Genomic DNA, 26,156 nt, shown 5'->3' on the forward strand with positions numbered 1-26,156 from the left:
AGCAGCGTGCAGAGTGAGCAGCATGCAGAGTGAGCAGCATGCAGGAGTGAGCAGCGTGCAGAGTGAGCAGCGTGCGGAGTGAGCAGCGTGCAGGAGTGAGCAGCGTGCAGAGTGAGCAGCATGCGGGCTGCTTCTGTGGTGACCAGCACGATGATCCGGGAGCCGCTTAGTGGAACTGGGAGCCGTTGAGTGAAGCCAGACCTGGACCGGGAGCCGCTGAGTGAGGCCGAAAGCTGAAGGTGCAGTGTGAGCAGAGTACAGGGTGAGCAGAGTGCGAGCTGCGTCTGCGGCAACACCCCCCCCAGGGTCCCACACAGAGTGCCCCCCGTCGCCACACAAACCTCCCCCCACAGTCCCCACCCCTCCCCACACCCCTCCTCACCTCCCCCCACTGCCCCTCACCCACACCTCCCCCTCCTACCCCCACACACCCTGCCCTGAGAAAAAGGTTCTGACTGTCAATCTGATCAATGCCTCTTATAATTTTACATAAATATTTCTATCAGGCCTCCCTTCAACTTTCAGTGTTCCGCAGATAAAACAATCCAACTTTGTCCAACCTCTCAGAAATTCAAAATCACCAAAATCCATATTGGCCACCTGTTCTGGGTGCCATAATCTACTTGCCCTATGCTGATTCGACATGCCAAAAGATGGGTAAAAATGTAATAATGAAAATGATTAAAATTAACATTTCATTAACTGCATGATTGAGTAAAAGTAAAAGTAACTAGGAATAACTGACTAGAATGATGGTTGCCATCACCTTATTAGAGTGACATTAAAAAATATGCGGATGGTAATTTAAGCAGGTTTATTAATATAGTTTAATGCTTCGGTCTTACATTAGGATTAACGGGATTTAAAATATTTGTTTTCCATCTGAGCATTTGTTCCTGGCAATAACAAAGCTGTCACCCTGGAAGCTTGGAAATAGGGACTTTATTTTACCAATTAATTCCTTAAATTGCTCAGTACTGACTAATTGTACTTGTTTTTACGTTTCACAATACTTTAAAAATTCTCAAACGAGGAACACGTACAATATTGACACGTACGACATTGGATCAATAACACGTATTATGTCAACTCACCATTTGGAATTAACCTAGTTATTTTAATTGTGTTAACAATGTTAAAATAGCTAACAGATAAATATTGCATTCATCTGCTTTGCTTTGCAGAAGTTAATTCTTCCTATCCTATTATAAAGAAAGCACATCAGCGCATCTACTTCCTGAGAAGACTACAGAGAGGACCCTCTTGAACTTCTACATGCTGACCGGTTGCATCGTGACTTGGTTCGGCAACCTGAGGGTCCAGGAGTGGAAAAGGATGCAGAAAGTTTTAACCACTGTCCAGTCCACCATCGGCTCTGACCTCCCCACCATCGAGGGGATCTATCGCAGTCGCTGCCTCAAAAAGACAGCCAACATCATCAAGGACCCACACAATCCAGGCCGCGCACTCATCTCTCCGCTACCATTGGGCAGAAGGGACAGGCGCCTGAGATCTGTTACATCCAGGTTCAGGCACAGTTTCTTCCCCACAGCCATCAGGCTATTAAACTCACCAACAAACAGACTCTGAACTGTAACAAAGTGTTCAAGAAGGAACTGCAGATGCTGGAAGATCGAAGGTACACAAAAATGCTGGAGACATTACTAGTTGAATTCTCCCAATGATGGCATGAACGTTGAATTCTCCCAGTTTTGCTAGCCCTTGCTGTCTCCTCCCCTTCCTTAACCCTCGAGCTGTCTCCTCCCATCCCCACGCCCTCGGGCTCCTCCTCCTCCCTTTTTCCTTCCTTCTCCCCCCCACCCCCCATCAGTCTGAAGAAGGGTTTTGGCCCGAAACGTCGCCTATTTCCTTCGCTCCATAGATGCTGCTGCACCCGCTGAGTTTCTCCAGCATTTTTGTGTACCTTCTGAACTGTAACAGCCTATTGCACTTTATCTGCTTATTTATATGTATATTGAACTGAACTGAACTTTTCTGCACAATTCTGTCCTGCTACAGCAAGCAAGAATTTCATTGTCCTATCTGGGACATATGACAACAAACTCTCTTGACTTGACTCATGACAGTTTTCAGATAGGGGAGGATGTGGATTAGACAACTTTTTTTAACTTTAATGATACATTTGCATTTTAGAGTTCTTCTGGAAAATACAGCTAATATTTGAGTAATACGAGACATGACTTGCAACAGCTTTGGCATGAATGGAAAGCGAAAAGCAACCTGGTTTGAAACCTACCTTTTCCCTCAGTAATGTTCCTCCACCTCCTGCATGGGTTGGTTGTGGTTTCACTAATGAGAGAATGATCGCAAGAGGTAATCTACAAGTCTATCAGCGTTGTACCCACCATGATGGTGGCAAATAACCTTGTGGCAACTTGGTCATTATTTATCTTACAACTCCAGTTCTCTAAATGGGAAGATGAACAATCAAAAGCTACAATTTGATGGTATATGTTGTTACTGGTTTATAAATCATTGAGTGCTTTCCACTCTTGGATGTTTTTGAATCGATTCTGTCAAGCTACCACATTGAAATCTTTTAGACAACTCTTGACTTACCAGCAACCTCTAACCACACATTGATAGCAATGAACTGATGATTCATTTCCATTCATTTCCAATGAATCATAAGTGTCTGTAACAATGGTTTCATTTTTCAAAGTTGACTGCACTTTTATTATATTTAAAGTGGACTATACGTTAATATATTTTGTGGATGAGGAAAAACATTTCTTCTGGTATTTCTTCATGGGTGACTTGTATGGTGAAATAGCAACAGGTTTGCAGGTACAGCTACAAACTTAAGTGCTGCCTACCAGCCAACGGTGGCGCATGGTGTTAAAGGAAGATAATGGCTTGTTCATCAGCAGAACACAATTTTCTTTTTGACCAATTTGTGAAAGGTGCAAGGCAAAACCAGTATTTAATATCCATTCCTAGCTGCCCTCATGACGGGTCATCTTCTTAACTGCTGCCGTCTTTCTTGGGTAAAGAGAACATTTAAAATCCATTGGAAATGAAAAAAATATTATAGAACCGAGAATATGGGACATCTTCAATGTCAGTGGCACCATGATTCCAAGGTAAACTGATCTCCACTGACAGAGACATCTTTGCCTGAGATGTGGTGGGGCTCGGAGTAGAACCTGCAAGTGGTTATGTTCACATGCAATGCTGCTCTCAACATTCTCGATGGTAGATGTCGGGTTTTGGGTTGAGTAGAGATATAAGTGAGGAGAATCAGCAACGTGCCAATGAGAAGCTCACTAATTTTCTTTGACTTAATTTGTTCTCTGTCTATTTGCAGGCACAAGTTTATACTTATAATTTTTCATCAACTATAATTAGCCATAAATACTGTACAACTGATTTGGACAATGCAGTATGGGCATTAGCAGCACTGAGAGAAGAGCACAGTCAGCGATCCTTCTTCATATCTCTCCCCGTGCAGGAATTTACAAAGCTTTAATCACACAATGCATTTTGGGAAGGCAAATAGGGACATGACAACACATGCAGTAAAAAATAGGGAGCGGAGGAACGATTATGGTCGGAGGGTTGATGTGGTTTCCTGCGAGTAACAACACAAGCAGACATAGTGGGGATACATCAGGCTATAGAATGTAAAAGTTGGGATAGACGCAAAAAGCTGAAGCAACTCAGCAAGGCACACAGCATCTCTGAAAGAAAGGAATAGGTGACGTTTCACCTATTCCTTTTCTCCAGAGATGCTGTCTGACCCGCTGAGTTACTCCAACCTTTTGTTTCTATCTTCAGCTTAAACCAGCATCTGCAGTTCTTTCCTACACATAAAAGTTGTGATGTTTTGTTACATCTTCATAAACACGGGTCAGATTGCACTTGAGGAATTGTGTGTAGTTCTGGTCACCACATTATAGGAAGGATTACGTTGCACTGTAAAGAGAGGGGAGGAGATGCATCAGGATTTTGCCTATAAGTTTAAGAGATATAGATGTTTAAATAGGTAACGTTAAAGGAAAATAGACTTGATGTGGTCAAATGGGATTAGTGTGGATGGCCATAAGGATCGGCATGGATGTGATGAGCCAAAGGGCTTGTTTGCATGCTGTACAACTCCATGAATCACTGACAATGAGATCTGCTGTTTATTTGCTATGGTATCTTAAAGTCTCAATATTTTATTATATATTCCAAGCAGCTCAATGGCACAGCTAGAAGGACTGTCAGAAACTCCGGGTCAATCCTGACAGTGTGCTATCTGTGTGGAGTTTACGTGCTTTCTCTATGACTGGGTAGATTTCCCCCAGGTTTTTCATCTCAAAGCTCTATGGGTTGGTAGGTTGATTGGTTACTGTAAGTTGCTCCTAGTGGTGAGTTGATGAGAATATGTGGAAAATAAAAAAGTTGAATATGTGTCAGAATAGTATAAATGGGTAGATGATGGTTGGTGTAGGCTGAAAGGCCCATTTCTGTGCTCCTGTCTGAATCGTATAACTTCAAGATCTGTCGCATTTTAACTCTTGTAAATACAATATATGCATTCCTTTTAACATTTATTTGCCAACAGCTACAACCTATATACACAAAAAAGTTCATACTCTTCATTCCACAGATAAATTCCTCCACAGTGCATCAAAATCTTATGATGTCTACTTCAAGCAGTCAGCAGAGTACAATACAAAATAGTCTGCAGGATGTACCTCCCCACCCATGCATGATCCCAGTAAATGAACATGGCGATCCCTGAAGATATCCTTCTATGTCATAAGGACATATGTGACAAAGAACCAAATGTATTTTATGGAGTCTAGAACTGCTTACTATTAACAAATGTCAGATTCTGTTGATAGGTATACAGCTAATTAAATACCTAAACAGCTAAGTGCAAATGAAGGATGCATAAATTAATGATCCATTGTAACAATACTTATTTGTAAATGATTGCTTCATGATGACCCTCAGTTCTGTTATTCAAAAGACTGGTTGGTAGAAAGATAATGGACAATGAGTCAAAAGCCACTCGGTTTCACAAAGTTGCACAAACAAAAAAATAATCTAAACAGCATGCCAGTTCTCATTTCAATAATTGATACTGTCTGTATAAACTTCCTGTCCCACCAATCCATTTGCTTGTGGTGGGTTTTGCGATGCTGGTCCTTGTCAGGTCTCTAGAACTGTCCCCTGACTGATGAATTCATATTTCATGCACATGCATCTTCAGCAACAAAAGAAAATCCTTTGAATTCATCTTGATTGATCATTCGGACAAGAGCCTCATCAATTGGTGTCAGTACAGGCTTCTCTGCAGTGAAGTCTCGATCAAAGTTGTTTACATCCCTGTTTGTTTTCTGAAGGGAAAGAAAAATATGATATAAGGCAACTGATCGTCTGCAGTGTGTAACTTTCTTTTTAGATTGAAATTGTCTCTTATAATTTTCTACAGATACACCATAGAAAGCTTCTCGTTCTCACCTAGCAAACAGCTAACAATGGCCTGTTTGTTTTATCATCGTTACTTTTTTGCAAATTTCTCATTCATTTGTTCTAGACAGTATCTCTCTACATCATCGTCTGTATCTCTCATTTCCTTTTCCCCTGACTGAAGAAGGGTCTCAACCCAAAACGTCATGCATTCCTTTTCTCCAGAGACTCTGCCTGTTTCACTGAGTTACTCCAGCACTTTATGTCTATCTTCAGTTTAAACCAGCATCTGCAGTTCTTTCCCAGTATAGAAAGTATACTGTCGGGTTGCATCATAACTTGGTACTGTGCGAGTGATTGCTGAGCAATAGGCACAGTTCTAGTCGTCCAACTACAGGAAGGTTGTCATTACGCTGGCAAAGATTTATAAGGATGTTTCTGGACTTGCAGCCATTGAGTTATAAAGAGAGGCTGGATAGATGAAGACTTTTTTTCCATTGAGCATAGGAGGTTGAAAGGTGATTTTACCGAGGTATACAAGACTATTGGAAATGTAGATAAGGTGGACGGTCACAGTTTTTATCCAGGGTAAAGTTGTGGAGGATGCGGGAGAAGGGGGGAAGGGGTGGGGGGAGTGGGAGTTAAGGGAAGAGAGCATAAAACTAGAGGACATAGATTTAAAGATAAGAGGTGAAAGAAATTGAAAGCGTACGCCGAGATGCGAGAGCGAAAAAGCAACTAACTTGCCAGAGCCTAAAATCACTCACCGTACAACCCGTGGTGTCGCGGACATGGCACCAGAAAAGTCAAATAACGGACATGACATTGCCTGGAGGCGGGACTTGTCAGCAATTGGTCCAGACCCCCGTGTCCATCACATCACCGGCCAGTGGAGACTGGAGGGTGGGGGTCATTTTCCCACACAAGCCATAAGTGACTGGGCAATCTGAACCCAAGCACCAAGTTGTAAGCGGCTGAAGGTGTACATCCCTCTGGACAGCCCCCACTCTCAACAAAGATTGTTCCAAGTCTGAACATCACAGTAAGGATGGTATGAGAAAAACAATCACACAGAGAGTGCTGAATCTCTGTCTCTGCGTTGAGGCCAGTTCATTGGCTAAGGGGAGTTAGATGTGGTCCTTGCAAAGGGATCAGGGTGGTGAGAAATTGCCAGGATACTGAGTTGGATGATCAGCCATGATCATATTGAATGGCGGTGCAGGCTCGAAGGGCCCCTCCATATTTTCTGACGGCCCACGGCCGCTGTCCAAAGCAAGCGCTCTTCACCTATGACTGCGGACCTGTACATGGTACTAACAGCATCGCCAACGGACTGCTCTCACCAGCAACAACGATGAGCTGGCCTACAGGGAGGAGGTCCAGCACTTAGCAGCATGGTGCACTGACAACAACCTGGCCCTTAACTCCAAGAACACCAAGGAGCTCAGGAAGTCCAGAGGCGGCACGAACACCCCCATCCACATTAACGGGACGGAGGTGGAACGTGTTTCTAGCTTCAGGTTCCTGGGAGTCAACATCTCCGATGACCTCTCTTGGACCCACAATACCTCTACTCTGATCAAGAAGGCTCATCAGCGTCTCTTCTTCCTGAGGAGAGACTGAAGAAGGTCCACCTGTCTCCTCAGATCCTGGTGAACTTCTACTGCTGCACCATAGAGAGCATCCTTACCAACTGCATCACAGTATGGTATGGCAACTGCTCTGTCTCCGACCGGAAGGCATTGCAGAGGGTGGTGAAAATTGCCCACCGCATCACCGGTTCCTCGCTCCCCTCCATTGAGTCTGTCCAAAGCAAGCGCTGTCCAGGGCCCCCCCCCATCCCCCCCCCCCCCCCAACCATGGACTGTTTACCCTCCTACCATCCGGGAGGCGCTACAGGTCTCTCCGTTGCCGATCCAGCAGGTCGAGGAACAGCTTCTTTCCGGCGGCTGTCACTCTACTACCTCGGTGACTGCTAATCACCACCCCCCCCCCGGACACTTATTATTATTTATTCAAATCATTTGCTATGTCGCTCTTCCAGAGAGATGCTAAATGCATTTCGTTGTCTCTGTAGTGTACACTGACAATGACAATTAAAATTGATTCTGAATCTGAATCTGAATCTGAATCTGCGGCTGGTTATAAGTCCCGCCCCCCGGCAATGTCATGTCCGTTATTTGACTTTTATGTTGAGCGGCATTCGGTTCATTGGCTTGTAGGCGACGCTGCCTTTCGGGTAGGTGGAGATTGGGATAGGGACTGAGACATTTTATGTCATCCCAAATCACAACCTCCGAGGCACTAGTCAGTAGTGCGATGAAATACTTGCCATTTGGCTGGATGAGTGAGTGTAGATCCAAGAATACTTGAGGAACATTTTATCATCCATGACAATGGCAACCCTCATGATTAGTATCCAGCTTTGCACTGTACCTCAGTACACGTGACAATAAGCTAAACTAAACGAAACCTTTTATTCACATTTTGTCTCCTACACATTTTATCTAAACAATAATCCCATTCACCACCAGGCACCGCGGCTACCATGGAACAAGCATCTAAAAGTGCACTACAGAACCCTGCTAAAGCTTCATCAATATAATCTTCCAAACCTTTGATCACTGCATCTGGAAGGAGGAGGGGAGGAAGTATTTGGGAAGAGCACCATTTCAAAGATCAGTTCAAGTCATAAGCCTTGCAAATACATTATCATTCTTTCATTGCTACTGGGGCTCATCTCTGAAATGTATTACCATATGACAATACGAGAAATACTTTACCACAAGGACCACAGAGGCTGAAAACTGGGTCACTAACACTTTCTTCAAAACAATTAGTGATGGCCATTTAATGATACCTTGTCAATACTGTAATGATAATATCAATAAATTGTTTGGGAAAGAACTGCAGATGCTGGTTTAAATCAAAGGTAGACACAAAATACTGAGTAACTCAGCAGGACAGGCAGCATCTCTGGAGAGAAGGAATAGGTGACGATTAGGGTCGTGACCCGTCTGAAGAAAAAACATCACCCATTCCTTCGCTCCAGAGAGGCTGCCTGTCCCGCTGAATTACTCCAGCATTTTGTGTCTACCTTCAATAAAACATTTTTTTGGTCTATGCTAGGCTAACATGTCCTGAACTAATTCATTTTCTTTTCATTGAGTAAAACCTTCAGGAAAGCTGCATAGAAATGGTCAATAAACATAATCCTGTTCAGAATTAGTGCTGAATGAGAACTGAGGATGCTTTATTTAACTTACAGTGCTTACAGTGATGAAAGTTCTGGCTTCAATGTGGGTGAAATGGGATGGCTCTGCTGACAGAGGTGAATAGCAAGAAAATAATCGCCTACAGATAGCTCTCATTCCTCGTCCTAGTGGCAGAGGTGGAGAAGCAGCTTTAGTGGCTCCTACTATTAGTATCTGAGACAGCCAGGCACACAAGCTTAGTCTTTCATAGCCAGTGGCTTTAGTTAATGTGGTTATAGGCTGTTCAGATTTTCCCATAACTTCTGAAACTTTGAAATCTACGTGCACTGTAATATAAACTAGACACATTCCACAGTACCAAGTGCCAACCCAAACAAAACTGATTCTATCCTGTGGTGGATCAGTGAAAAATAATGGCACAGTGATGGTCTAAGGTATAATGCAGAAATTCAGACATCCATTTATGGGAAATCAGTATACTGTATGTACATCTTGGCCGGGCAACATTCCAAAAGCAGACGTTTTACTGCCTGGAAAGACCATAGCACTTTAAGAAATCCAGCCAATGTCCAAAATAGATAAAATTAAGGAGGATAGGATTGTATAACATAGAAACATAGAAAATAGGTGTAGGCCATTCGGCCCTTTGAGCCTGCACCGCCATTCAATATGATCATGGCTGATCATCCAACTCAGTATCCTGTACCTGCCTTCTCCCCATACCCCCTGATCCCTTTAGCCACAAGGGCCACATCTAACTCCCTCTTAAATATAGCCAATGAACTGGCCTCAACTACCTTCTGTGGCAGAGAGTTCCAGAGATTCACCACTCTCTGTGTGAAAAATGTTTTTCTCATCTCGGTCCTAAAGGATTTACCGTTTATCCTTAAAGTCCCTTGTCCTGGACTTCCCCAATATCGGGAACAATCTTCCTGCATCTTGCCTGTCCAACCCCTTAAGAATTTTGTATGTTTCTATAAGATCCCCCCTCAATCTTCTAAATTCTAGCGAGTACAAGCCGAGTCTATCCAGTCTTTCTTCATATGAAAGTCGATATGGAATGGATGTGAAAACGTGTTGCCTTAACAGAGAAAGTACACACTGTAAATTTTCTGAGCCTTCCGGCAAAACATATCAAGTGCAGTTAAGTCACTTCAGTATAAAGTGCACCCTGTCAGAAACAGGAGGCAGGAGTGCAGAAGAAACATGCAGAGAAGTATTGTGAGAGATCTGTGTGTTACTGTTCTCGCACAACCAAAGTTGCAGCATTTTGATGGTCATTATAAAGGACAAACTTTTTAATATCAGTAAGAAAACTTACAATCCTGGGTTTGAAAGGCGGCTTGACTTTTCGTTGTTCAAGCAGTTCCCAATCGATTCCTTCAAAGAAGGGATGGTCCAAAATCGCCTGCTCCCCACCTTGTGCTGCGACACATCCCAGCCGCTTGCTTGGATTTTTTATCATGAACTGATGAAGAAAGAATAAAACTGTTACACTTTGATTTTATAAAGTTGATAAGTTCTTAAGTTTATGGAGCAGAATTAGGCCATGTGACCCATCAAGTCTACTTTGCTATTCAATCATGGCTGATCTATCTTTCCCTCTCAACCCCATTCTTCTGCCTTATCCCCATAACACCTGACACCCTTACTAATCAAGAACGTATCAATCTCCACCTTAACAATATCTATAGACTTGGCCTCCACAGCCTTCTACGGCAATAAACTCCACACAAATAAAGTGGCACAATTAGCGCTCAGGCTAATTTGCCCAATTTCTTGCTGTGACACAGTTATCCTCTTTGACTGACAACTGTTTGTCCATGTTTCGCCCAATTGAAAAGTATGACGTAGCAAACATATTCAATCCATTCCCCGATTTTAAATGGAGAGATGGGATTGTGGGTGAAAGGGCCCATTCCTGTGCTGTACTGTTCCAAGTCTTAGATCATTGGGAAGGAATCTAAACCTTGTGATGCAAGACGCGGTGTGGGGGGGGACCACCGTGAAGAACAATGGGGACCTGGCATGGGGGGGGACCGCTGTGAGTGATGGTGGGAGAACAAAAGGGGATTCGGTGTGTGGGAGGTGGTGGGGCACTCTAGTTTAGAATTCTCTGCCCAGGGGATAAGCCTGTGTTTGTTTGTTTGTTTGTTCATTTCTCCAGTGAAGGCGCTGTGCACATGGCAGCCAGTCAACAGTCGCATGTCTTTTTCTTTTTGTTTTCACTTTTAAGTTCAAGTTTTTCAAGTGTATCTTGTGTGTTGTGACTGTCGGCAGACCAATTTCCCTCTGGGGATCAATAAAATTTTATCTTATCGTATTGTTTAATTTTGTTTAGTTTAGAGATACGGCATGGAAACAGGCCCTTTGGCCCACCGTGTCTGAACCGAAGAGCGATTCCCGCACATTAACACTGCCCTACACACACCAAGGACAATTTACATTAATACCAAGCCAATTAACCTACAAACTTGTATGTCTTTGGAGCGTGGGAAGAAACCGAAGATCTCGTAGGAAACCCACCCAGTCACGAGGCGGGCGTATAAACTCCGTACAGGCAGCACCCGTAGTTGGGATCGAACACGCGCATCTGGCGCTGAAAGTGCTGTAAGGCAGCAACTACCGCTGCACCATCGTGTCGCCCATGTGCTGCTCACCATGCATTAGAAGGTGCTAATGTTATGCCTTCTCCATGAGGTGAGCCATTGTAAGTGGCGTCAGCGTTTTGCCCTGAGAACAAGGGCTGCTCTCAGTTAGTGCACTAAAGCGCAGTGCAACCAAAGACAGTCAGTGTGGCACAGGATGTTGGGAGTGAATGGAAAGAGTTTCACTAATATTAAAATGGGTCATCTGTCATTACCAGCTGTTAAAATCAGTTGCTGGTCAGTTTTATAGGTGCTCCTACTTGATAAGTGGGGCAGATTCCCAGCCACGTGGAGCTAACTTTTAAATAGGATCCAATAGTCCAATGTGCAACTGTAGCATTCCACCTTGTCGAAAGCCAAAGATATATTATCCCAACTTTTGTTTCCAGCGGTAATGGCAAGTAGTCCCATGAAGTGAGTTGTACAAGTGTATTGAAGGAAGGCACTGCTAAAATATTTCTGTAAGAGTACAAAATGAAGTGGTCCAGGGATTAATTTAACCCAGAAATACCGATGATAGAGTGATTAGAGTGGACATCATTATGGTCGACAAATGGTTAGCTCTCGTTTATATCATACTATGTTCACATATTCTGTTGTGCTACAGCAAGTAAGAATTTCATTGTTCTTTCTGGGACATATGACAATAAAACACTCTTGACGTGTTTATATTTAACACCTATTTTATAAAGTCAGTGGATAGTCAAGCAAATGCACATGTGCATTCACATACACATGCATGTATGTGCATGCACAAACACTCACAGATATGAACACACTTGCAAGCACGTGCATATACGTGTGCACACACACACACACACAAACACGCATTCACGATTACACACACACACACTTTTTATACAGATCCAGTTGGTGTTTAATCCACTCCAGTTGGTCTTTAGTTTGTGATGTACAAATTTATTTTTTAAAGGTCATGTGCAAAAAAGGCTGTCACTGGCAAGGCCAAGGTATATGGCCCATCTTTAACAAGCCTTGAATCGAAAAGACAGGCTATTTTCTATGGCAAATAGGAGTGAACGATGTTATGGGGTTGAGTAAAGTACAGGACAGAACAAGTAAAGGCACCAGTGATTGGGCTGATCACCAACGGTGATGAAACAAAATACAGGGCGGAGGTGCAGAACCTGGCGGACTGGTGCACACGTAACAACTTGTCACTAAACACCTCCAAGACCAAGGAGCTGATTATTGACTTCAGGAGGTCCCATAATGGAGAATACGCCCCAATCTCCATTTATGGGGAAAGTGTGGAGAGAGTGTCCAGCTTTAAGTTTCTGGGCACTCACATTTCAGAGGACCTCACATAGTCCACCAACACCGTTGTGCTGGTCAAGAAGGCTCAGCAACGACTGTTCTTCCTGAGGACATTAAAAAAGACTGGTCTGCCCCAACAGCTGCTGACAACGTTTTACCGCTGCACCACAGAGAGCATATTAACGTAAGGAGATATTCAATTAGTTCTAATCTTCCCCTCTTTGAACTGTTATAAAGTTTAGAAATAAATTGCTCAACAATATCTGAAAGTAGATTCCAAGGAAACTATGGCATCCATAGAAATCCATATCCCAAATATAAATCAGCCGTGCTCTCTAGGGTGACTACTGATGGGGAATGGGAATGTGTGAACACCTGACAGAGCCACCTGCTTGGTCATGGTGCTCCCCAAGGTAGGATCACCTGCTCTGATTTACACCCAACAACAGACATAGAAACATAGAAACATAGAAATTAGGTGCAGGAGTAGGCCATTCGGCCCTTCGAGCCTGCACCGCCATTTAATATGATCATGGCTGATCATCCAACTCAGTATCCCGTACCTGCCTTTTCTCCATACCCTCTGATCCCCTTGGCCACAAGGGCCACATCTAACTCCCTCTTAAATATAGCCAATGAACTGGCCTCAACTACCCTCTGTGGCAGAGAGTTCCAGAGATTCACCACTCTCTGTGTGAAAAAAGTTCTCCTCATCTCGGTTTTAAAGGATTTCCCCCTTATCCTTAAGCTGTGACCCCTTGTCCTGGACTTCCCCAACATCGGAAACAATCTTCCTGCATCTAGCCTGTCCAACCCCTTAAGAATTTTGTAAGTTTCTATAAGATCCCCTCTCAATCTCCTAAACTCTAGAGAGTATAAACCAAGTCTATCCAGTCTTTCTTCATAAGACAGTCCTGACATCCCAGGAATCAGTCTGGTGAACCTTCTCTGCACTCCCTCTATGGCAATAATGTCCTTCCTCAGATTTGGAGACCAAAACTGCACGCAATACTCCAGGTGTGGTCTCACCAAGACCCTATACAACTGCAGTAGAACCTCCCTGCTCCTATACTCAAATCCTCTTGCTATGAAAGCCAACATGCCATTCGCTTTCTTTACTGCCTGCTGCACCTGCATGCCTACCTTCAATGACTGGTGTACCATGACACCCAGGTCTCGCTGCATCTCCCCCTTTCCCAATCGGCCACCGTTTAGATAATAATCTGCTTTCCCGTTTTTGCCACCAAAATGGATAACCTCACATTTATCCACATTAAACTGCATCTGCCAAACATTTGCCCACTCACCCAGCCTATCCAAGTCACCTTGCAGTCTCCTAGCATCCTCCTCACACCTAACACTGCCCCCCAGCTTAGTGTCATCCGCAAACTTGGAGATATTGCCTTCAATTCCCTCATCCAGATCATTAATATATATTGTAAATAGCTGGGGTCCCAGTACTGAACTTTAACCATGTTCAGTGCCTCGCAGGGCTCGAGGGAGAAAAAAGAACAGATTGGTGAAAGAATAAATTGTGTCATTTTATAATGTATCATTGTAGAGTTCTCTTTAATTTGTTAGGTTAGGTATTCTTGGATATTTTTTTTTAGCTCAGACCAGCTTTAATTGATTATAAATATTGCTCTAATCTAACTTAGTTTGTGTTGTGTCACTCGCTTATCTGCAAATGCTGGTAAGGAAATACGATTCAGTGGCTGTCAAATTACTTAGTCAATCCACTAAGGAGCAGGAAAAGGACCAGGATATCAAACACTAGCCAAGTTTGTGCAGGCAAATTAATTAAAGGAGGACTTCCTGCACAAGGTCTGAAAATGAAAGAATTGCACAACATTCCTGGACTCATTTCCTGTCAGTAGGGCACCTTTGTTCACGTTATGTATGTTTTATTTGTTTGTGGCCAATTACTCATCCTGGTACTTTAGTCCTTACAGGGCAAACAGAGTGCAGCCAAATGAACGCTCCACACTTATTTCCATAAAGACATAGAAAATATCAATGCTAACATGGTACACAACGTCCGACAAATATGAAGTTAATCCCTCTCCTGTTCATTGGTGCGGTTTCAGTGTCATGCTGAGAAACAAAAAGGCTACAGAGTTGCTGGCAACACCAGCTTCCTGTAAACTGAAGGGGAAATAATATTTAACAAAGGTGCTGTGGGTGTGACACACTGCACAATAACCCAAGGTTCACACCTCGCTGTGAATTGATGCATATAGGAAGGTCATAGTTTCTGCATGTACAAATAAGGCCAGACTTCATAAAGTAAAGGAATCAGATCAGAACAGAGAAAGCTCGAACCATAAACTGTAATGCAACATTGCGACTCTGGAATTGACTCCCTTCATCTGAACTCCCTGTCTGAAGAAAGGGCTCGACACAACACGTCAACTATTCCTTTTCTCCAGAGATGCTGCCTGATCCACTGAGTTACTCCAGCATGTTGTGTACATCTTCCTTAATCTCTGCCTGTCGAACCCAATTTCTGCTCAGTAAAACCCATCTCTTTAACCAAATTTCTAATGTACTATGAGCCAGCACTAATTGTTGCTTGGTATTCTTCAGCTTGAGGTGTTTTTGCTTCAGTACCAGTGTAATATGAATGGAAGTTGTTATTGGTGACTAGACACTAGAGGGCTTTTTGCTATGACATGTTTGACATCTACCCTTAATGACCAGCACCTATTCATGCAGCTCTTTAATTAAGAATGATACAAAGAATAATAAAGGAAAAAAAAGTAGCTGACAATACCCATCGATATCACAATTCTGCAATCTGATATATATATTTGATATATATAGTTTGAAGAAGGGTCTCGACCCGAAAAGTCACCTATTCCTTTTCTCCATGGATGCTGTCTCCCGCTGAGTTCCTCCAGCATTTTTGTCTACTTTTGATTTTTCCAGCATCTGCAGTTCTTTCTTAAACTTATATATGTAAGGCTGTAAGATCTGCTGGTACCATTGAATCAAATTCCATTTTCTTTTATTTTTTAAAGATAATCAAGAATTCCCATGATGATTAGTTTGAAAAGACAATATCAGGTAGAGAGAGTCCTAGATTCTCTAGATGCCCCTGACTCTTGGTCTGAAGAAGGGTGTCGACCTGAAACATCACAGTTTAAGGATAAGGGGGAAATCTTTTAGGACTGAGATGAGAAAAACATTTTTCACACAGAGAGTGGTGAATCTCTGGAATTCTCTGCCACAGAAGGTAGTTGAGGCCAGTTCATTGGCAATATTTAAGAGGGAGTTAGATGTGGCCCTTGTGGCTAAAGGGATCAGGGGGTATGGGGAGAAGGCAGGTACAGGATACTGAGTTGGATGATCAGCCATGATCATATTGAATGGCGGTGCAGGCTCGAAGGGCCGAATGGCCTACTCCTGCACCTATTTTCTATGTTTCTATCACTTATTCCTTTTCTCCAGAGATGCTGAGTTACTCCAGCGTTTTGGGTCCTAGATTCAAATCTTGGTCTCCACCTAGTTACTGAACTTTGCTATGGCAACCACTGTATTGCTGCAAGTGGCCTATGGAACAGAAGAAGTTGTGAATGTTTCCACTCCTGTCAGCTATTGAGAAAGCTCTGTGGAATGGTGGACTTTAGCTGACACAGGCCAGGGCCCATCAGCATGATCCTCAAAGGATGAATCAATCTGAGCCCTCCCATGAAGAATAAGCACCTTCATGAGGTATCAGAAGGCAGTCTTCACCATTGGATTTCCCCAATGGCAGAGGCAAAGAAAAATGTTCAGGGTTTCATTTGAATGGTATATATGTTGGCAGCAATCTTCTGTTATATTAGTTCCCCACATACAACTGTCGACGACCAATAACATTGCATGGTGTGAAGTCTCATATGAATCTCATCAGGTAATGATGGCAGATTTCCTTCTTTGCAGAACATCAGTGGACCAGATTGGGTTTTATGGCATGCAATAGTTTTGTGGTTATTACTGCAGATACAAGCCTTTTATCTGAAATTAATTAAATTAATTGAAATTAACTCTCCTATTAACCTGGTGGAATTTGAAGCCATGTCTCCATATCAATAACCAAGGCCTTTCAATACCCGTCCAATAACTTAACAACTATGCTACCATCATTAGTATGTTGATCATTTGAATATACAGTTGGTTTATTCGGAAGTGGCGGCACTGTGAAACGGCTGCGGCTCGCCTGCAGTCTGTCTGTTTTTACTTTTTTGTGTTGTTTTTTTTTGTCTAGTTCAGTTAAATTTTTGGTTATTAGGTGGTGTTATGTGTGGGGGGGGGGGGGGGTGAAACAGGGCTTTCTGTCTCTCCCTTCGGGGGAATGCGACTTTTTTGTCATATCCCCCTTCTCTTCCCCCGCCTGAGCTGAGGCCTAATGGCGGAGCTGGCGGCCTCCAACCTGCGACCGACCTCGAGGCTCCGGAGGTAGAGCCAGCCAGGCTGGCCGTGTTCGAGCTGTGGCGACGTTCGGGCAGCGGCACGACTTGGCGCTCCGGTGTGGGCGGACAGCGCGGGGCTGAGACACTCCCGTGTGGGCGGCGCAGCTACCGGCTGGAAGGCGCTACCGTGTGGGCGGACCAGGTACCGGCTAGAAGGCTCTCCCGTGAGGGCGGACCGGCTCCCGGCTGGAAGGTGCTCCCGTGGGGGCAGCCCGGTGTGGGGCTGAGACGCTGCCGTGTGGGCGGCCCGGTGCGGGGCGGAGACGGTGCTCCGGTGGCTGAGGCGGCGTTCTGGCGGCAGCGACCTGAATCCGGGGCTCGGCCGCTGGCCAGTGGATGACATCGTCGGGAGCTCGCAGGTCACAGGCTGGTGCCTGTTTTCCAGAGCTCCCGTTGCAACAACAGCGTCCGCTGGACTGGAGGGCGGCAGCTTCGACCACCCCCGGGCCGCGGAGCTTGAACCGCGGGACTGACTTACCATCGCCCGGTGGGGTATCGCCTTAGTGCTGAGGGAGAAGAGGAGGGAAGAGACAGTAACTCTAAGACCTTTGCCTCCATCACAGCGAGGAGGTGCTTGTTGAACTCACTGTGGTGGATGTTAATTTGTGTTTATTGTGTGTTGTTTATTATTACATGTATGGCTGCAGGCAACAACAATGGAAAGCAGGAAGCAGGGTTTGATAGATTGTTGGTCATTCTAATCTATAACTGAGTTAGCTCGTAAATATCAAAATGGATATTTCCTATCTAGAATTTGTTGATATTGCACAAGATCCCTCGGACTTCTTTCTTGTGAATTGACACTCATCGCACCTTTCCCTTCCATACTAAAATCCTTGAATGTGTTGTTGCCTCCAAGATCCATGCTCACCTATCTCTGAACTCTTTCCCTCAGGTGTCTGTGCACATCATCAAACCTATGTGCTGTCATTGTCTGCTGCCACCGCCTTTGGCTCCTGTCCCAAGCTCTGTTCCCTCACACTGACTTTGTTCCTCTCCTAGGAACCAACCTAAGGCTGAATCAGACTGCTTGCAACATCACAATGGATGTAATTTGATCTTGTAACTTCAGTTTGAGAGATCAACTCCACAACATCACCACTTTAAGCCTTTAATATCTCCTGACCTTACATTGCCCTCAGATTGTCTGCTTCTGAAACCATCCACCTTGCCTCTGATACTGGAAAACATGGTAGTTCCATCATACACCTGACTGAAGAAAGGTCACGACCCAAAACGTCGCCTATCCATATCCCCCAGAGATGCTGGCTGACCCGTTGAGTTATTCGAGCAAGATTCCAGCATCTGCAGTTCCTTGCGTCTACACCTGACCATTTGCCCCTCTGTAAAGTTAAGCAAATATCCTAATTCACCAAGCATAATGCAAGATGAGGCCAAGAAAAGTGAATACATTAAAGAGAATAATCTTGTGCATTTTGGATAATTAACTTAAAAACAGTGAACATTACTCCTTCACACTGGTGGTAAAAGGAAAATCAATTTCAGTATGATCAGCAATTATCCACTGACTCATGATTCAAGAGTCAAGAATGTTTAAATGTCAGATGTATGGGGAACGGAACAATGAAATCCTTATTGTTGCAGCTTTACAGCCGTATTAACGCCACCCATAAATATGCAATAAACAATTAATTATCAGCTAAATGAGGTAACCAAACCATAAAAGTACACGGTGTGCCTTTACAAAGTCCATCGTTTTTCGATGCTGAGTAGGACTGTGCAGTTTGGTTCAAGAGACTGATGGCAGATTGGACCAAGCTGTTCTTCAAGCTGGTGGCAATGGATTTCAGGCTCCACTACCTTTTTCCCGATGGTAGCAGTAATATGACAGTGTACCCAGGATGGTGTGGGTCTTTGATGATACTAGCTGCCATCTTCCTGTAGATCCCTTTGATGGCGGGAGTGGGGGAGTGGGGGGGAGAGGTTGATACCTTTGACGGACTGGGCAATGACTACCACTTTCTGCAGCCTCCTTTAACCTTGGGTATTTGAGCCACCGAACCAGGCCATGATGCAACCAGGTCAGCATGATCTCCACCGTACACCTGTAGAAGCTCAATATAGTCTTCGGCAACATACCAAATCTCCTCAGTCTTCTTACAAAGTGAAGTGAATGAATGAATGAATACGTTTATTGGCCAAGTAGTCACATACAAGGAATTTGCCTTGGTGCTCTGCCCACGAGTGACAACATGACATACAGTGACAGTTAAGAATGATACATAAAGCATTAAACATTAATAATAAAACATAAAATGGGGAAGTTGATAAGCTTTCTTTGTGATTGTATCACTGTGGTAGACTCAGGATCTGCCCTTGAGATGCCCCTTTGCTGATGGTTATCGAGGAGGAAGTGTTTTTGCCTATTCATATTGATGTCTGTTGATAAAGGAAGTCAATGATCCAGATGCATTGGGACAAGTAGAGACCCATTTCTCTGAATCATATGTATAAAGAGGATGACGGTGTTGTATATCGAGCTGTAGTTGTTGAACAACAGCCTGACGTGCAGGCTGATCAAGAGTATAGTCATATTTAGCATAGCAACTCTGGCTTCAGCTTCAAAGGAATACTGATAAAATGGCTCCAGTAGGCGTACCAGGATGATTTGGGAGCTTGGGTAACAATGAGATTTGGACAACTTAAATTTGGAAATAAAAACTGAGCAGTGTTATGATACAGGTCTCATAATATTTGCTTGGGCGAATGGTGCTGTATCCATGCTGTATGACTCTGAGACTCTAATATTGTGATGCTGTAAGCAAAAATACCATCAAATATAATTAAACAATTTTCTGTCCTTCTCTTTCCAACTTCAAACAGGAAAACACTGACACTTTAAATGAAATGCATCAGATTTCTCTTGTTGAGCAATTTTCTCTTATTAACATTTGTCCTGTTTCATGGACAGGTTTACATTCTGACATGTGAAGGCATGTTTTGTAATGTTTGTTGATATTATGGGATTCTGTAGGATATATGTTGTAACATTGTTATTCACAGACTAGTTTGATCAAGCGAGAAAATAGATGAATCATGATGGAAGGCTGAACTCTATAAACAGAGCATTGTCTTTTCATTGAGTGAAAGGTTATACTGTATGTGGTAACATTGCCGACAAGCACAGGATCTTACTAGTGCTCTAGTAATTCACCTGCAGCATTATCATCAAAACTTGCACAACCTAGTTTCTGTGAGGAGGTCATTTTGACCTTACTTCCTATGTCTTGATATGTTATAGATGCAACATATTAAGTGCACGTTTTGCTGAACATAGCAGCACCAGCAATAATGGTAATGAAGGCTGGAATCTGTGTGATATATAACGTATCTAGCATAAAATTGAGCACAATCGTCTTGAATTGTAAGGCGCTTATTACTTTAGAGACTTTAGCAATACAGCGCAGAAACCGACTCTGCGCCGACCAGTAATCACCCCGTACACTAGCACTATCCTGCACACAAGGGACAATTTACAATTTTATCGAAGCCAATTAACCTACAAACTAGTACGTCATTGGAGCATGGGAGGAAACCGGAGCATCCAGAGAAAACCCACGTAGTCATAGGGAGAATGTATAAAATCCGTACAGACAGCACCCTTGGTCAGGATCGAACCGGGTCTGAGGTGCTGTAAGGCAGCGACTACCGTTACGCCATTATGCCGCCCTAATTAGAGGGAAGCATGGAAATAAACATGATACAGCCACATGTTGTGTGAAAACACAAACTGAAGCAAAAGGTTTGGTATTTAGAATGGAGTTAGCATGTCCATTTATTTTTCTCTTATGATGCAATGATATTAGGATTTCAGTGAACTTTCATTAGCAATTGTGTAAAAACTGAAGCCTCGAACATCCACCAGAGAATAAGCCTCAAATATAATTGAAGAGAAATTGTTGCAGCACCATATTAATATTCTGTACAATGGATATATTTTATTTATTAATAATAACAGAGGGATTGGGATAGGGCATTTAAACCATTCAGGCAGAACTGCAGTTTAATAATGTCATGGCTGATCAGTGATCAAGGACTACTGAACAAAACAAAACTATCAATCTCAAATTACCATTAACAATTCACTGTGCATCAATTGACATTTGCTGAAGTGAGATCCACACTTGTACTTCTCTCTGCATACAGAAGTGTTTCCTAATTTCACTTACAGGGCAGAGCTGGAATGTTTAGTCTGGGCCCCTAGCACTGCATTCTCTAATCAATGGAAAAGACCATTCTTTCTACCATAACAGCGCCCATTAAAATCATTAGAACTTCAATCTGATCACGCTTTAACTTTCTACATAAGGATCTATGCCAAAGACAATGTATATTAACAAAGCCATTTTAGTTTATTAGGTTGTGTTATGTGTGTGTGTGGGGGGGGCTGAAACATGGTTTTCTGTCTCTTCCTTCGGGGGAATGCGACTTTTTCTGTCGTATCCCCCTTCTCTGCCTCCGTCTGTGCTGAGGCATAATGGTGGAGCTGGCGGCCTCCAACTGCGACCGACCTCGAGGCTCCGGAAGCAGAGCCAGCCAGGACTCACCAACGCGAGGCTGGCCGAATTCGGAGCTGTAGCGGCGTTCTGGCGTTCCGGTGGCAGCGGCACGACTCGGGGCTGAGATGGTGCTCCAGTGGCAGCGGCACGACTCGGGGCTGAGGCGGCGTTCCGGTGGTTGAGGCGGTGTTTCGGCGGCGGCGACCTGAATCCGGGGCTCGGCCGCGGGCCAGTGGACGACATCGTCGGGAGCTCGCAGGTCACAGGCCTGTTTTTACGGAGCTCCCGCAACTACAGCTGTGTCCGCTGGACTGATGGACGGCATCTTTGGCAGCTTCGACCACCCCAGAGCTTGAACCGGCCCGTTCGCGGAGCTTGGTTGAGCCGCGGGACTGACTTACCATCGCCCGGTGGGGTGACAACATCGGAGGCCTGGATCACCTCAGCACAGAGGGAGAATAAGGAGGGGAAGAGACAGTGACTTTAAGGCTTTTGCCTCCATCACAGTGAGGAGGTGCCTGGTGAACTCACTGTGGTGGATGTTAATTTGTGTTTATTGTGTGTCTTGTTGTTTATTATTATATGTATGACTGCAGGCAACGAAATTTTGTTCATACCGAAAGGTCTGAATGACAAATAAAGGATCTAATCTAATCTAATCTAATTAGAGGGAGCCTAAATATTTAGTTAAGTTTAAGTTTTAGTTTAGATACACAGCGCAGAAGCAAGCCTCTCGGCCCACCAGCAATCCCCATACACTAGCACCATCTTAGGGACAATTTACAATTTTTACCAAAGCCAATTAGCTTACAATCCTCTACGTCTTTGGGGTGTGGAAGGAAACCAGAGCACCCAGAGAAAACCTACGCAGTCACAGGGAGAGTTTGCAAACTCTGAACAGAGAGCACCTGTAGTCAGAATCGAACTGGGGTCGCTGACGCTGTAAGTAAGCAACTCTCACTGTGCCATCGTGCTCCCCTCATTTAAGATTCTAAGACAATTTCAAGATTTGCATGGAATAGCACATGTACAAATCAAAGCCGTGCATGGAGAGTTTGAGGATGAATTTTAACTTACTGCTTTCAGGATGGCCATTGCTCGTTCACTCAGCCAGACTGGGTAAAGGACCTCGTCATTCAGGATAGATTCAAACAGATCGTCTTCATTTTCAGCTTCAAATGGGGGCTGACCAGACATCATCTCATAGAGCAGGACCCCGAGTGCCCACCAGTCCACAGATGAGCCGTACTGCAACTCCTGTAAAATCTGCCCAAAGACATATTTCGTGTCAACCCATCGACTTTTCTCACAAAGTAACTGAACATTTTAATACAACTGAAGCATTAACGAAGCATCACAAAGGTCACAAAGTGCTGGAGCAACTCAGCGGGTCAGGCAGCATCTCTGTCGGACATGGATAGGTAACTTCTCTGGTCTGGACAGTGGTCCCGACTCAAAACGTCACCTTCCCAGTTCTATCGAGATGCCGCCTGACTCGCTGAGATACTCCTGCACTCCTGCAGGTAGTGGAAGCAGGTAGGGAGACTGACAAAAACCTCCAGGAACCTCCGGGAACCGCACGTAAACCTTGGGTGCAGCACAAAGTCCCCAGAGGTTTCCGTTCAGGTTTACTAAGCGGGACAAGGGCATAAGGTTCCTCGTAGCTCACCTGGTACATGGACAGAGCATCATAGTCATAGTCAGAAATCGACCCTGTGGCCCAACTTGCCAACCTGAAGAGCATCAGTGTTTGCTCAATCATCTGGAATGGGGACTGGTCTTCCAAGCCAACTGTTAAGCTTGGTCAGCTTCTAAGCTTCACTGCTCGCATAGCAAAACATACAGATGAGATGGAGAGGGGAGATCAGATGGACGGGGCCCTAGAATGGCAGTGCAACAACATCACCACGACTTGCAATTCTAGAGAGAGTAATAAAATGTCCCAAACAAGAATTTTTGATACTTATCAATGTAAGTAGATATTTGATCGAATGATCAAAAAGTTGGTTAAAAAAAAGCTTTCAAGAGTATCAAATAATATGCAGGAAGGGTTTAGGGAGGGTATTCCAGAGTTTAGGTCTTCAGCAAATGGCGGCACAAACAGCAGTGATTGATACAGGGACATTTCACAAAAGATTATGTTATGAAAATAGGGGATGAGGTTGAAGATAGGGGACAGTGGGATCTCAAGGGTGAGCACGATGTCAACAGTGCTCAGTCACTAAACATGCCATTTCACAGGATGATGCAAGTTGGGATACAATCAGCAGAACTTTGCTTGAGCTGGTTTATGTTGGGTGGGATTTCCTATGAGAATATGTTTTAGGATATATTGAACTTTCTTGTTTTGTTTGTTTATTATAGCGCTTACTATAAGTTTAACATATCTGTTGTGCTGCTCAAATGTCATCATTCCATTTTGGTACACATGACAATAAAACTCTTGACAACTGACTCTTGACTGATTGGGTCAAGTCGAGAAGTAACAGAATTGAACATTCCAGTGTGAGATGAGCTGAGAGAATCAGATGGTGTCACAGAGGTGAAACTACGCTGTCTTAGTAATGATGCAGGTAAGTGTTGAAAGCCCACTATATGGTTCAATATATCACCAGTTTGTGAACAGTTTGGTTCAATTTCGAATAAAACTTGAAAATGCTCGAAACACTCAGGAGGTCAGGCAGAATCTGTCGAAAGAAGAACAATTAAAATTTCAGGTTCAGGAAGTGTCCAAAACTTGAAACGTTAACTGTTTCTCTTTCCACTGATGTTGCCCATCTGCACGTTAAAAAAAATAAATCCATTTGCTGGTTTAATTTCAGTCAGGTGTCAAGGAAAAGGATGGAATCAGTGACAGGGGACTGGAATGTGTGGCTGAGCGACTGACTGAGGGCTACTGGAGTAAATTACGCTTTGAAAAGCCAAGTCAAGTCATGGCTCTCGTCCCAATGCTGCAGCAGTGAGCCACCTAAACAGGCAGAAATTGGGGTTCTTTCATCTTGGGAACCTGGAAACTTATTCAGTACAAAGTGAAGGAGAAAAAAAATCTCTTTTCAAAAATTTAATAAGGTCTGAAAAATATGATTTGAATCAGTTCAACTGAGTTTCTAAATGGAACACGTCCAGAATTGTTTTTAAATATAGGACGCAGAAAGCCACACACTAATGGTGCTAATGGGAAAGCACTCTTCTGGTGCAGGGGTAAAGGTATTTTTTTTGGGGACAAAGTAAATAAATATGCTGATGATAACACTGAATACTACAGTGTATAAAGTATTCCACTCGCCAAATCCAATCATCTCATTTTATGTCAATACTATCAAGAGAACGCTATGTTTTTATCATGTTTTATGTGCTGAAACATTTTTGTGTGATTCTGTGAATTTGTAGAGCTTACTAAATCTGTCTGCATCTGCACTTTACAGTTAATCAGATAAGTGAATCGTCCACCTTGTTTATACCAGCTGAGCAGATAGTTTAAGATTGATGTTGCAAGACAGCAATATAGTTAAAAGCACATCATTATGTCTTGAGGTCGTTTGGAAATGTTGGCATGGATCGTCCTGAATGGAGCTGACTGAACTTTCTGTCCTAGGCCTCTACCATTGCAGGAGTGAGACCACACCCAAACGGGAGGAACAGCACCTCATAATCTGCTTGAGCAGTTTACAATCCAACAATATGAACATTGAATTCTCTGATTTTAGGTAGCCTCTAACAACCGCCACTCCCCCTCCCCGTTCTCCCCCACACCTTTTGGTCCCCACTCCCCTGGGCCCCACCAAGACTTGGACCGATTTCTCCCTTCCCCTCCACCTACATTCCTTCCTCTGGCTTCACAACTCACAACCCTTCAATTCTTTTGTCTCACGACTTTTGGTCATTTCTGACATCTGCCCAACCATCTGCCTATCAAAAACCTTCTCACCTATGTTCACCTATTGCCTGGTACATTTTGGCCTGACCTTCCACTCTTCTAGCTTTCTTAACCCCACCACCACCAAAACACACAATCAGTCTGAAGAAAGGTCCCGACCTGAAATGTCACCTCTCCATGTTCTCCAGAGATGCTGCCTGACTTGCTGAGTTATTCTAACACTTTCTTTTATTTGGAACATTTGCACCTACTGGCCCCAATCCCACTGCACCTCGACCTACTTGTGTCTGTCTAACTGATTCCACTGGCAAGTCCTTCCAGAGCTGGGCAACAAGGCCCTTGACCATGACAGGACCTCAAGTGATGCCATTGGGGGATGGGTGCAGACCAGGCCAAACCCTACCCATAGACCTCAGTGAAACCTGTGACCCCCAATAGCAAAGCAATCCCTTCAAAGCTCTCATTGTTTCAATGTTTCCAAATGCCCCTGATATTCAGAAACTTCTGAAAAATATTGAAAATTATCTCGACAATTTAAAATATGTAAAGTGCTGGAGTAACTCAATGGGTCAGGCAGCATCAGTGATAGGAATCCATAGGCGTATTTTGGGTCGGGACCCTTCTTCAGACTGACTGAAGTAGGGGGTAGAAAGCTGGAAAAGAGATTGGGGGGGGGGAATCAGGACAAGGCTTGGCAAGTGATAGATGTATCCACCTATCAATTGTGGGCTTTGCACCAGCCA

The 26,156-nt window shown here is 43.8% G+C and overlaps 1 protein-coding gene across 1 annotated transcript in view; it reads right to left on the minus strand.

Annotated features, from left to right (window-relative positions):
• Window positions 1–4,545: 4,545 nt before the first annotated feature.
• The window catches only part of LOC129700115 (protein kinase C epsilon type-like), a 69,016-nt gene continuing 47,405 nt past the window's right edge, over window positions 4,546–26,156 (minus strand). The window contains exons 5-7 of the mRNA XM_055640313.1: window positions 22,614–22,802; window positions 9,961–10,107; window positions 4,546–5,351 (exon numbers count right to left, since the gene is read on the minus strand). Coding sequence (XP_055496288.1) covers window positions 5,205–5,351; window positions 9,961–10,107; window positions 22,614–22,802 — 483 coding nt within the window. The 3' untranslated portion in view covers window positions 4,546–5,204. The remainder of the gene's footprint in view (window positions 5,352–9,960; window positions 10,108–22,613; window positions 22,803–26,156) is intronic.

Source organism: Leucoraja erinacea, chromosome 9 (genome assembly GCF_028641065.1).
Source record: "Leucoraja erinacea ecotype New England chromosome 9, Leri_hhj_1, whole genome shotgun sequence".
Lineage (NCBI taxonomy): Eukaryota > Metazoa > Chordata > Chondrichthyes > Rajiformes > Rajidae > Leucoraja > Leucoraja erinaceus.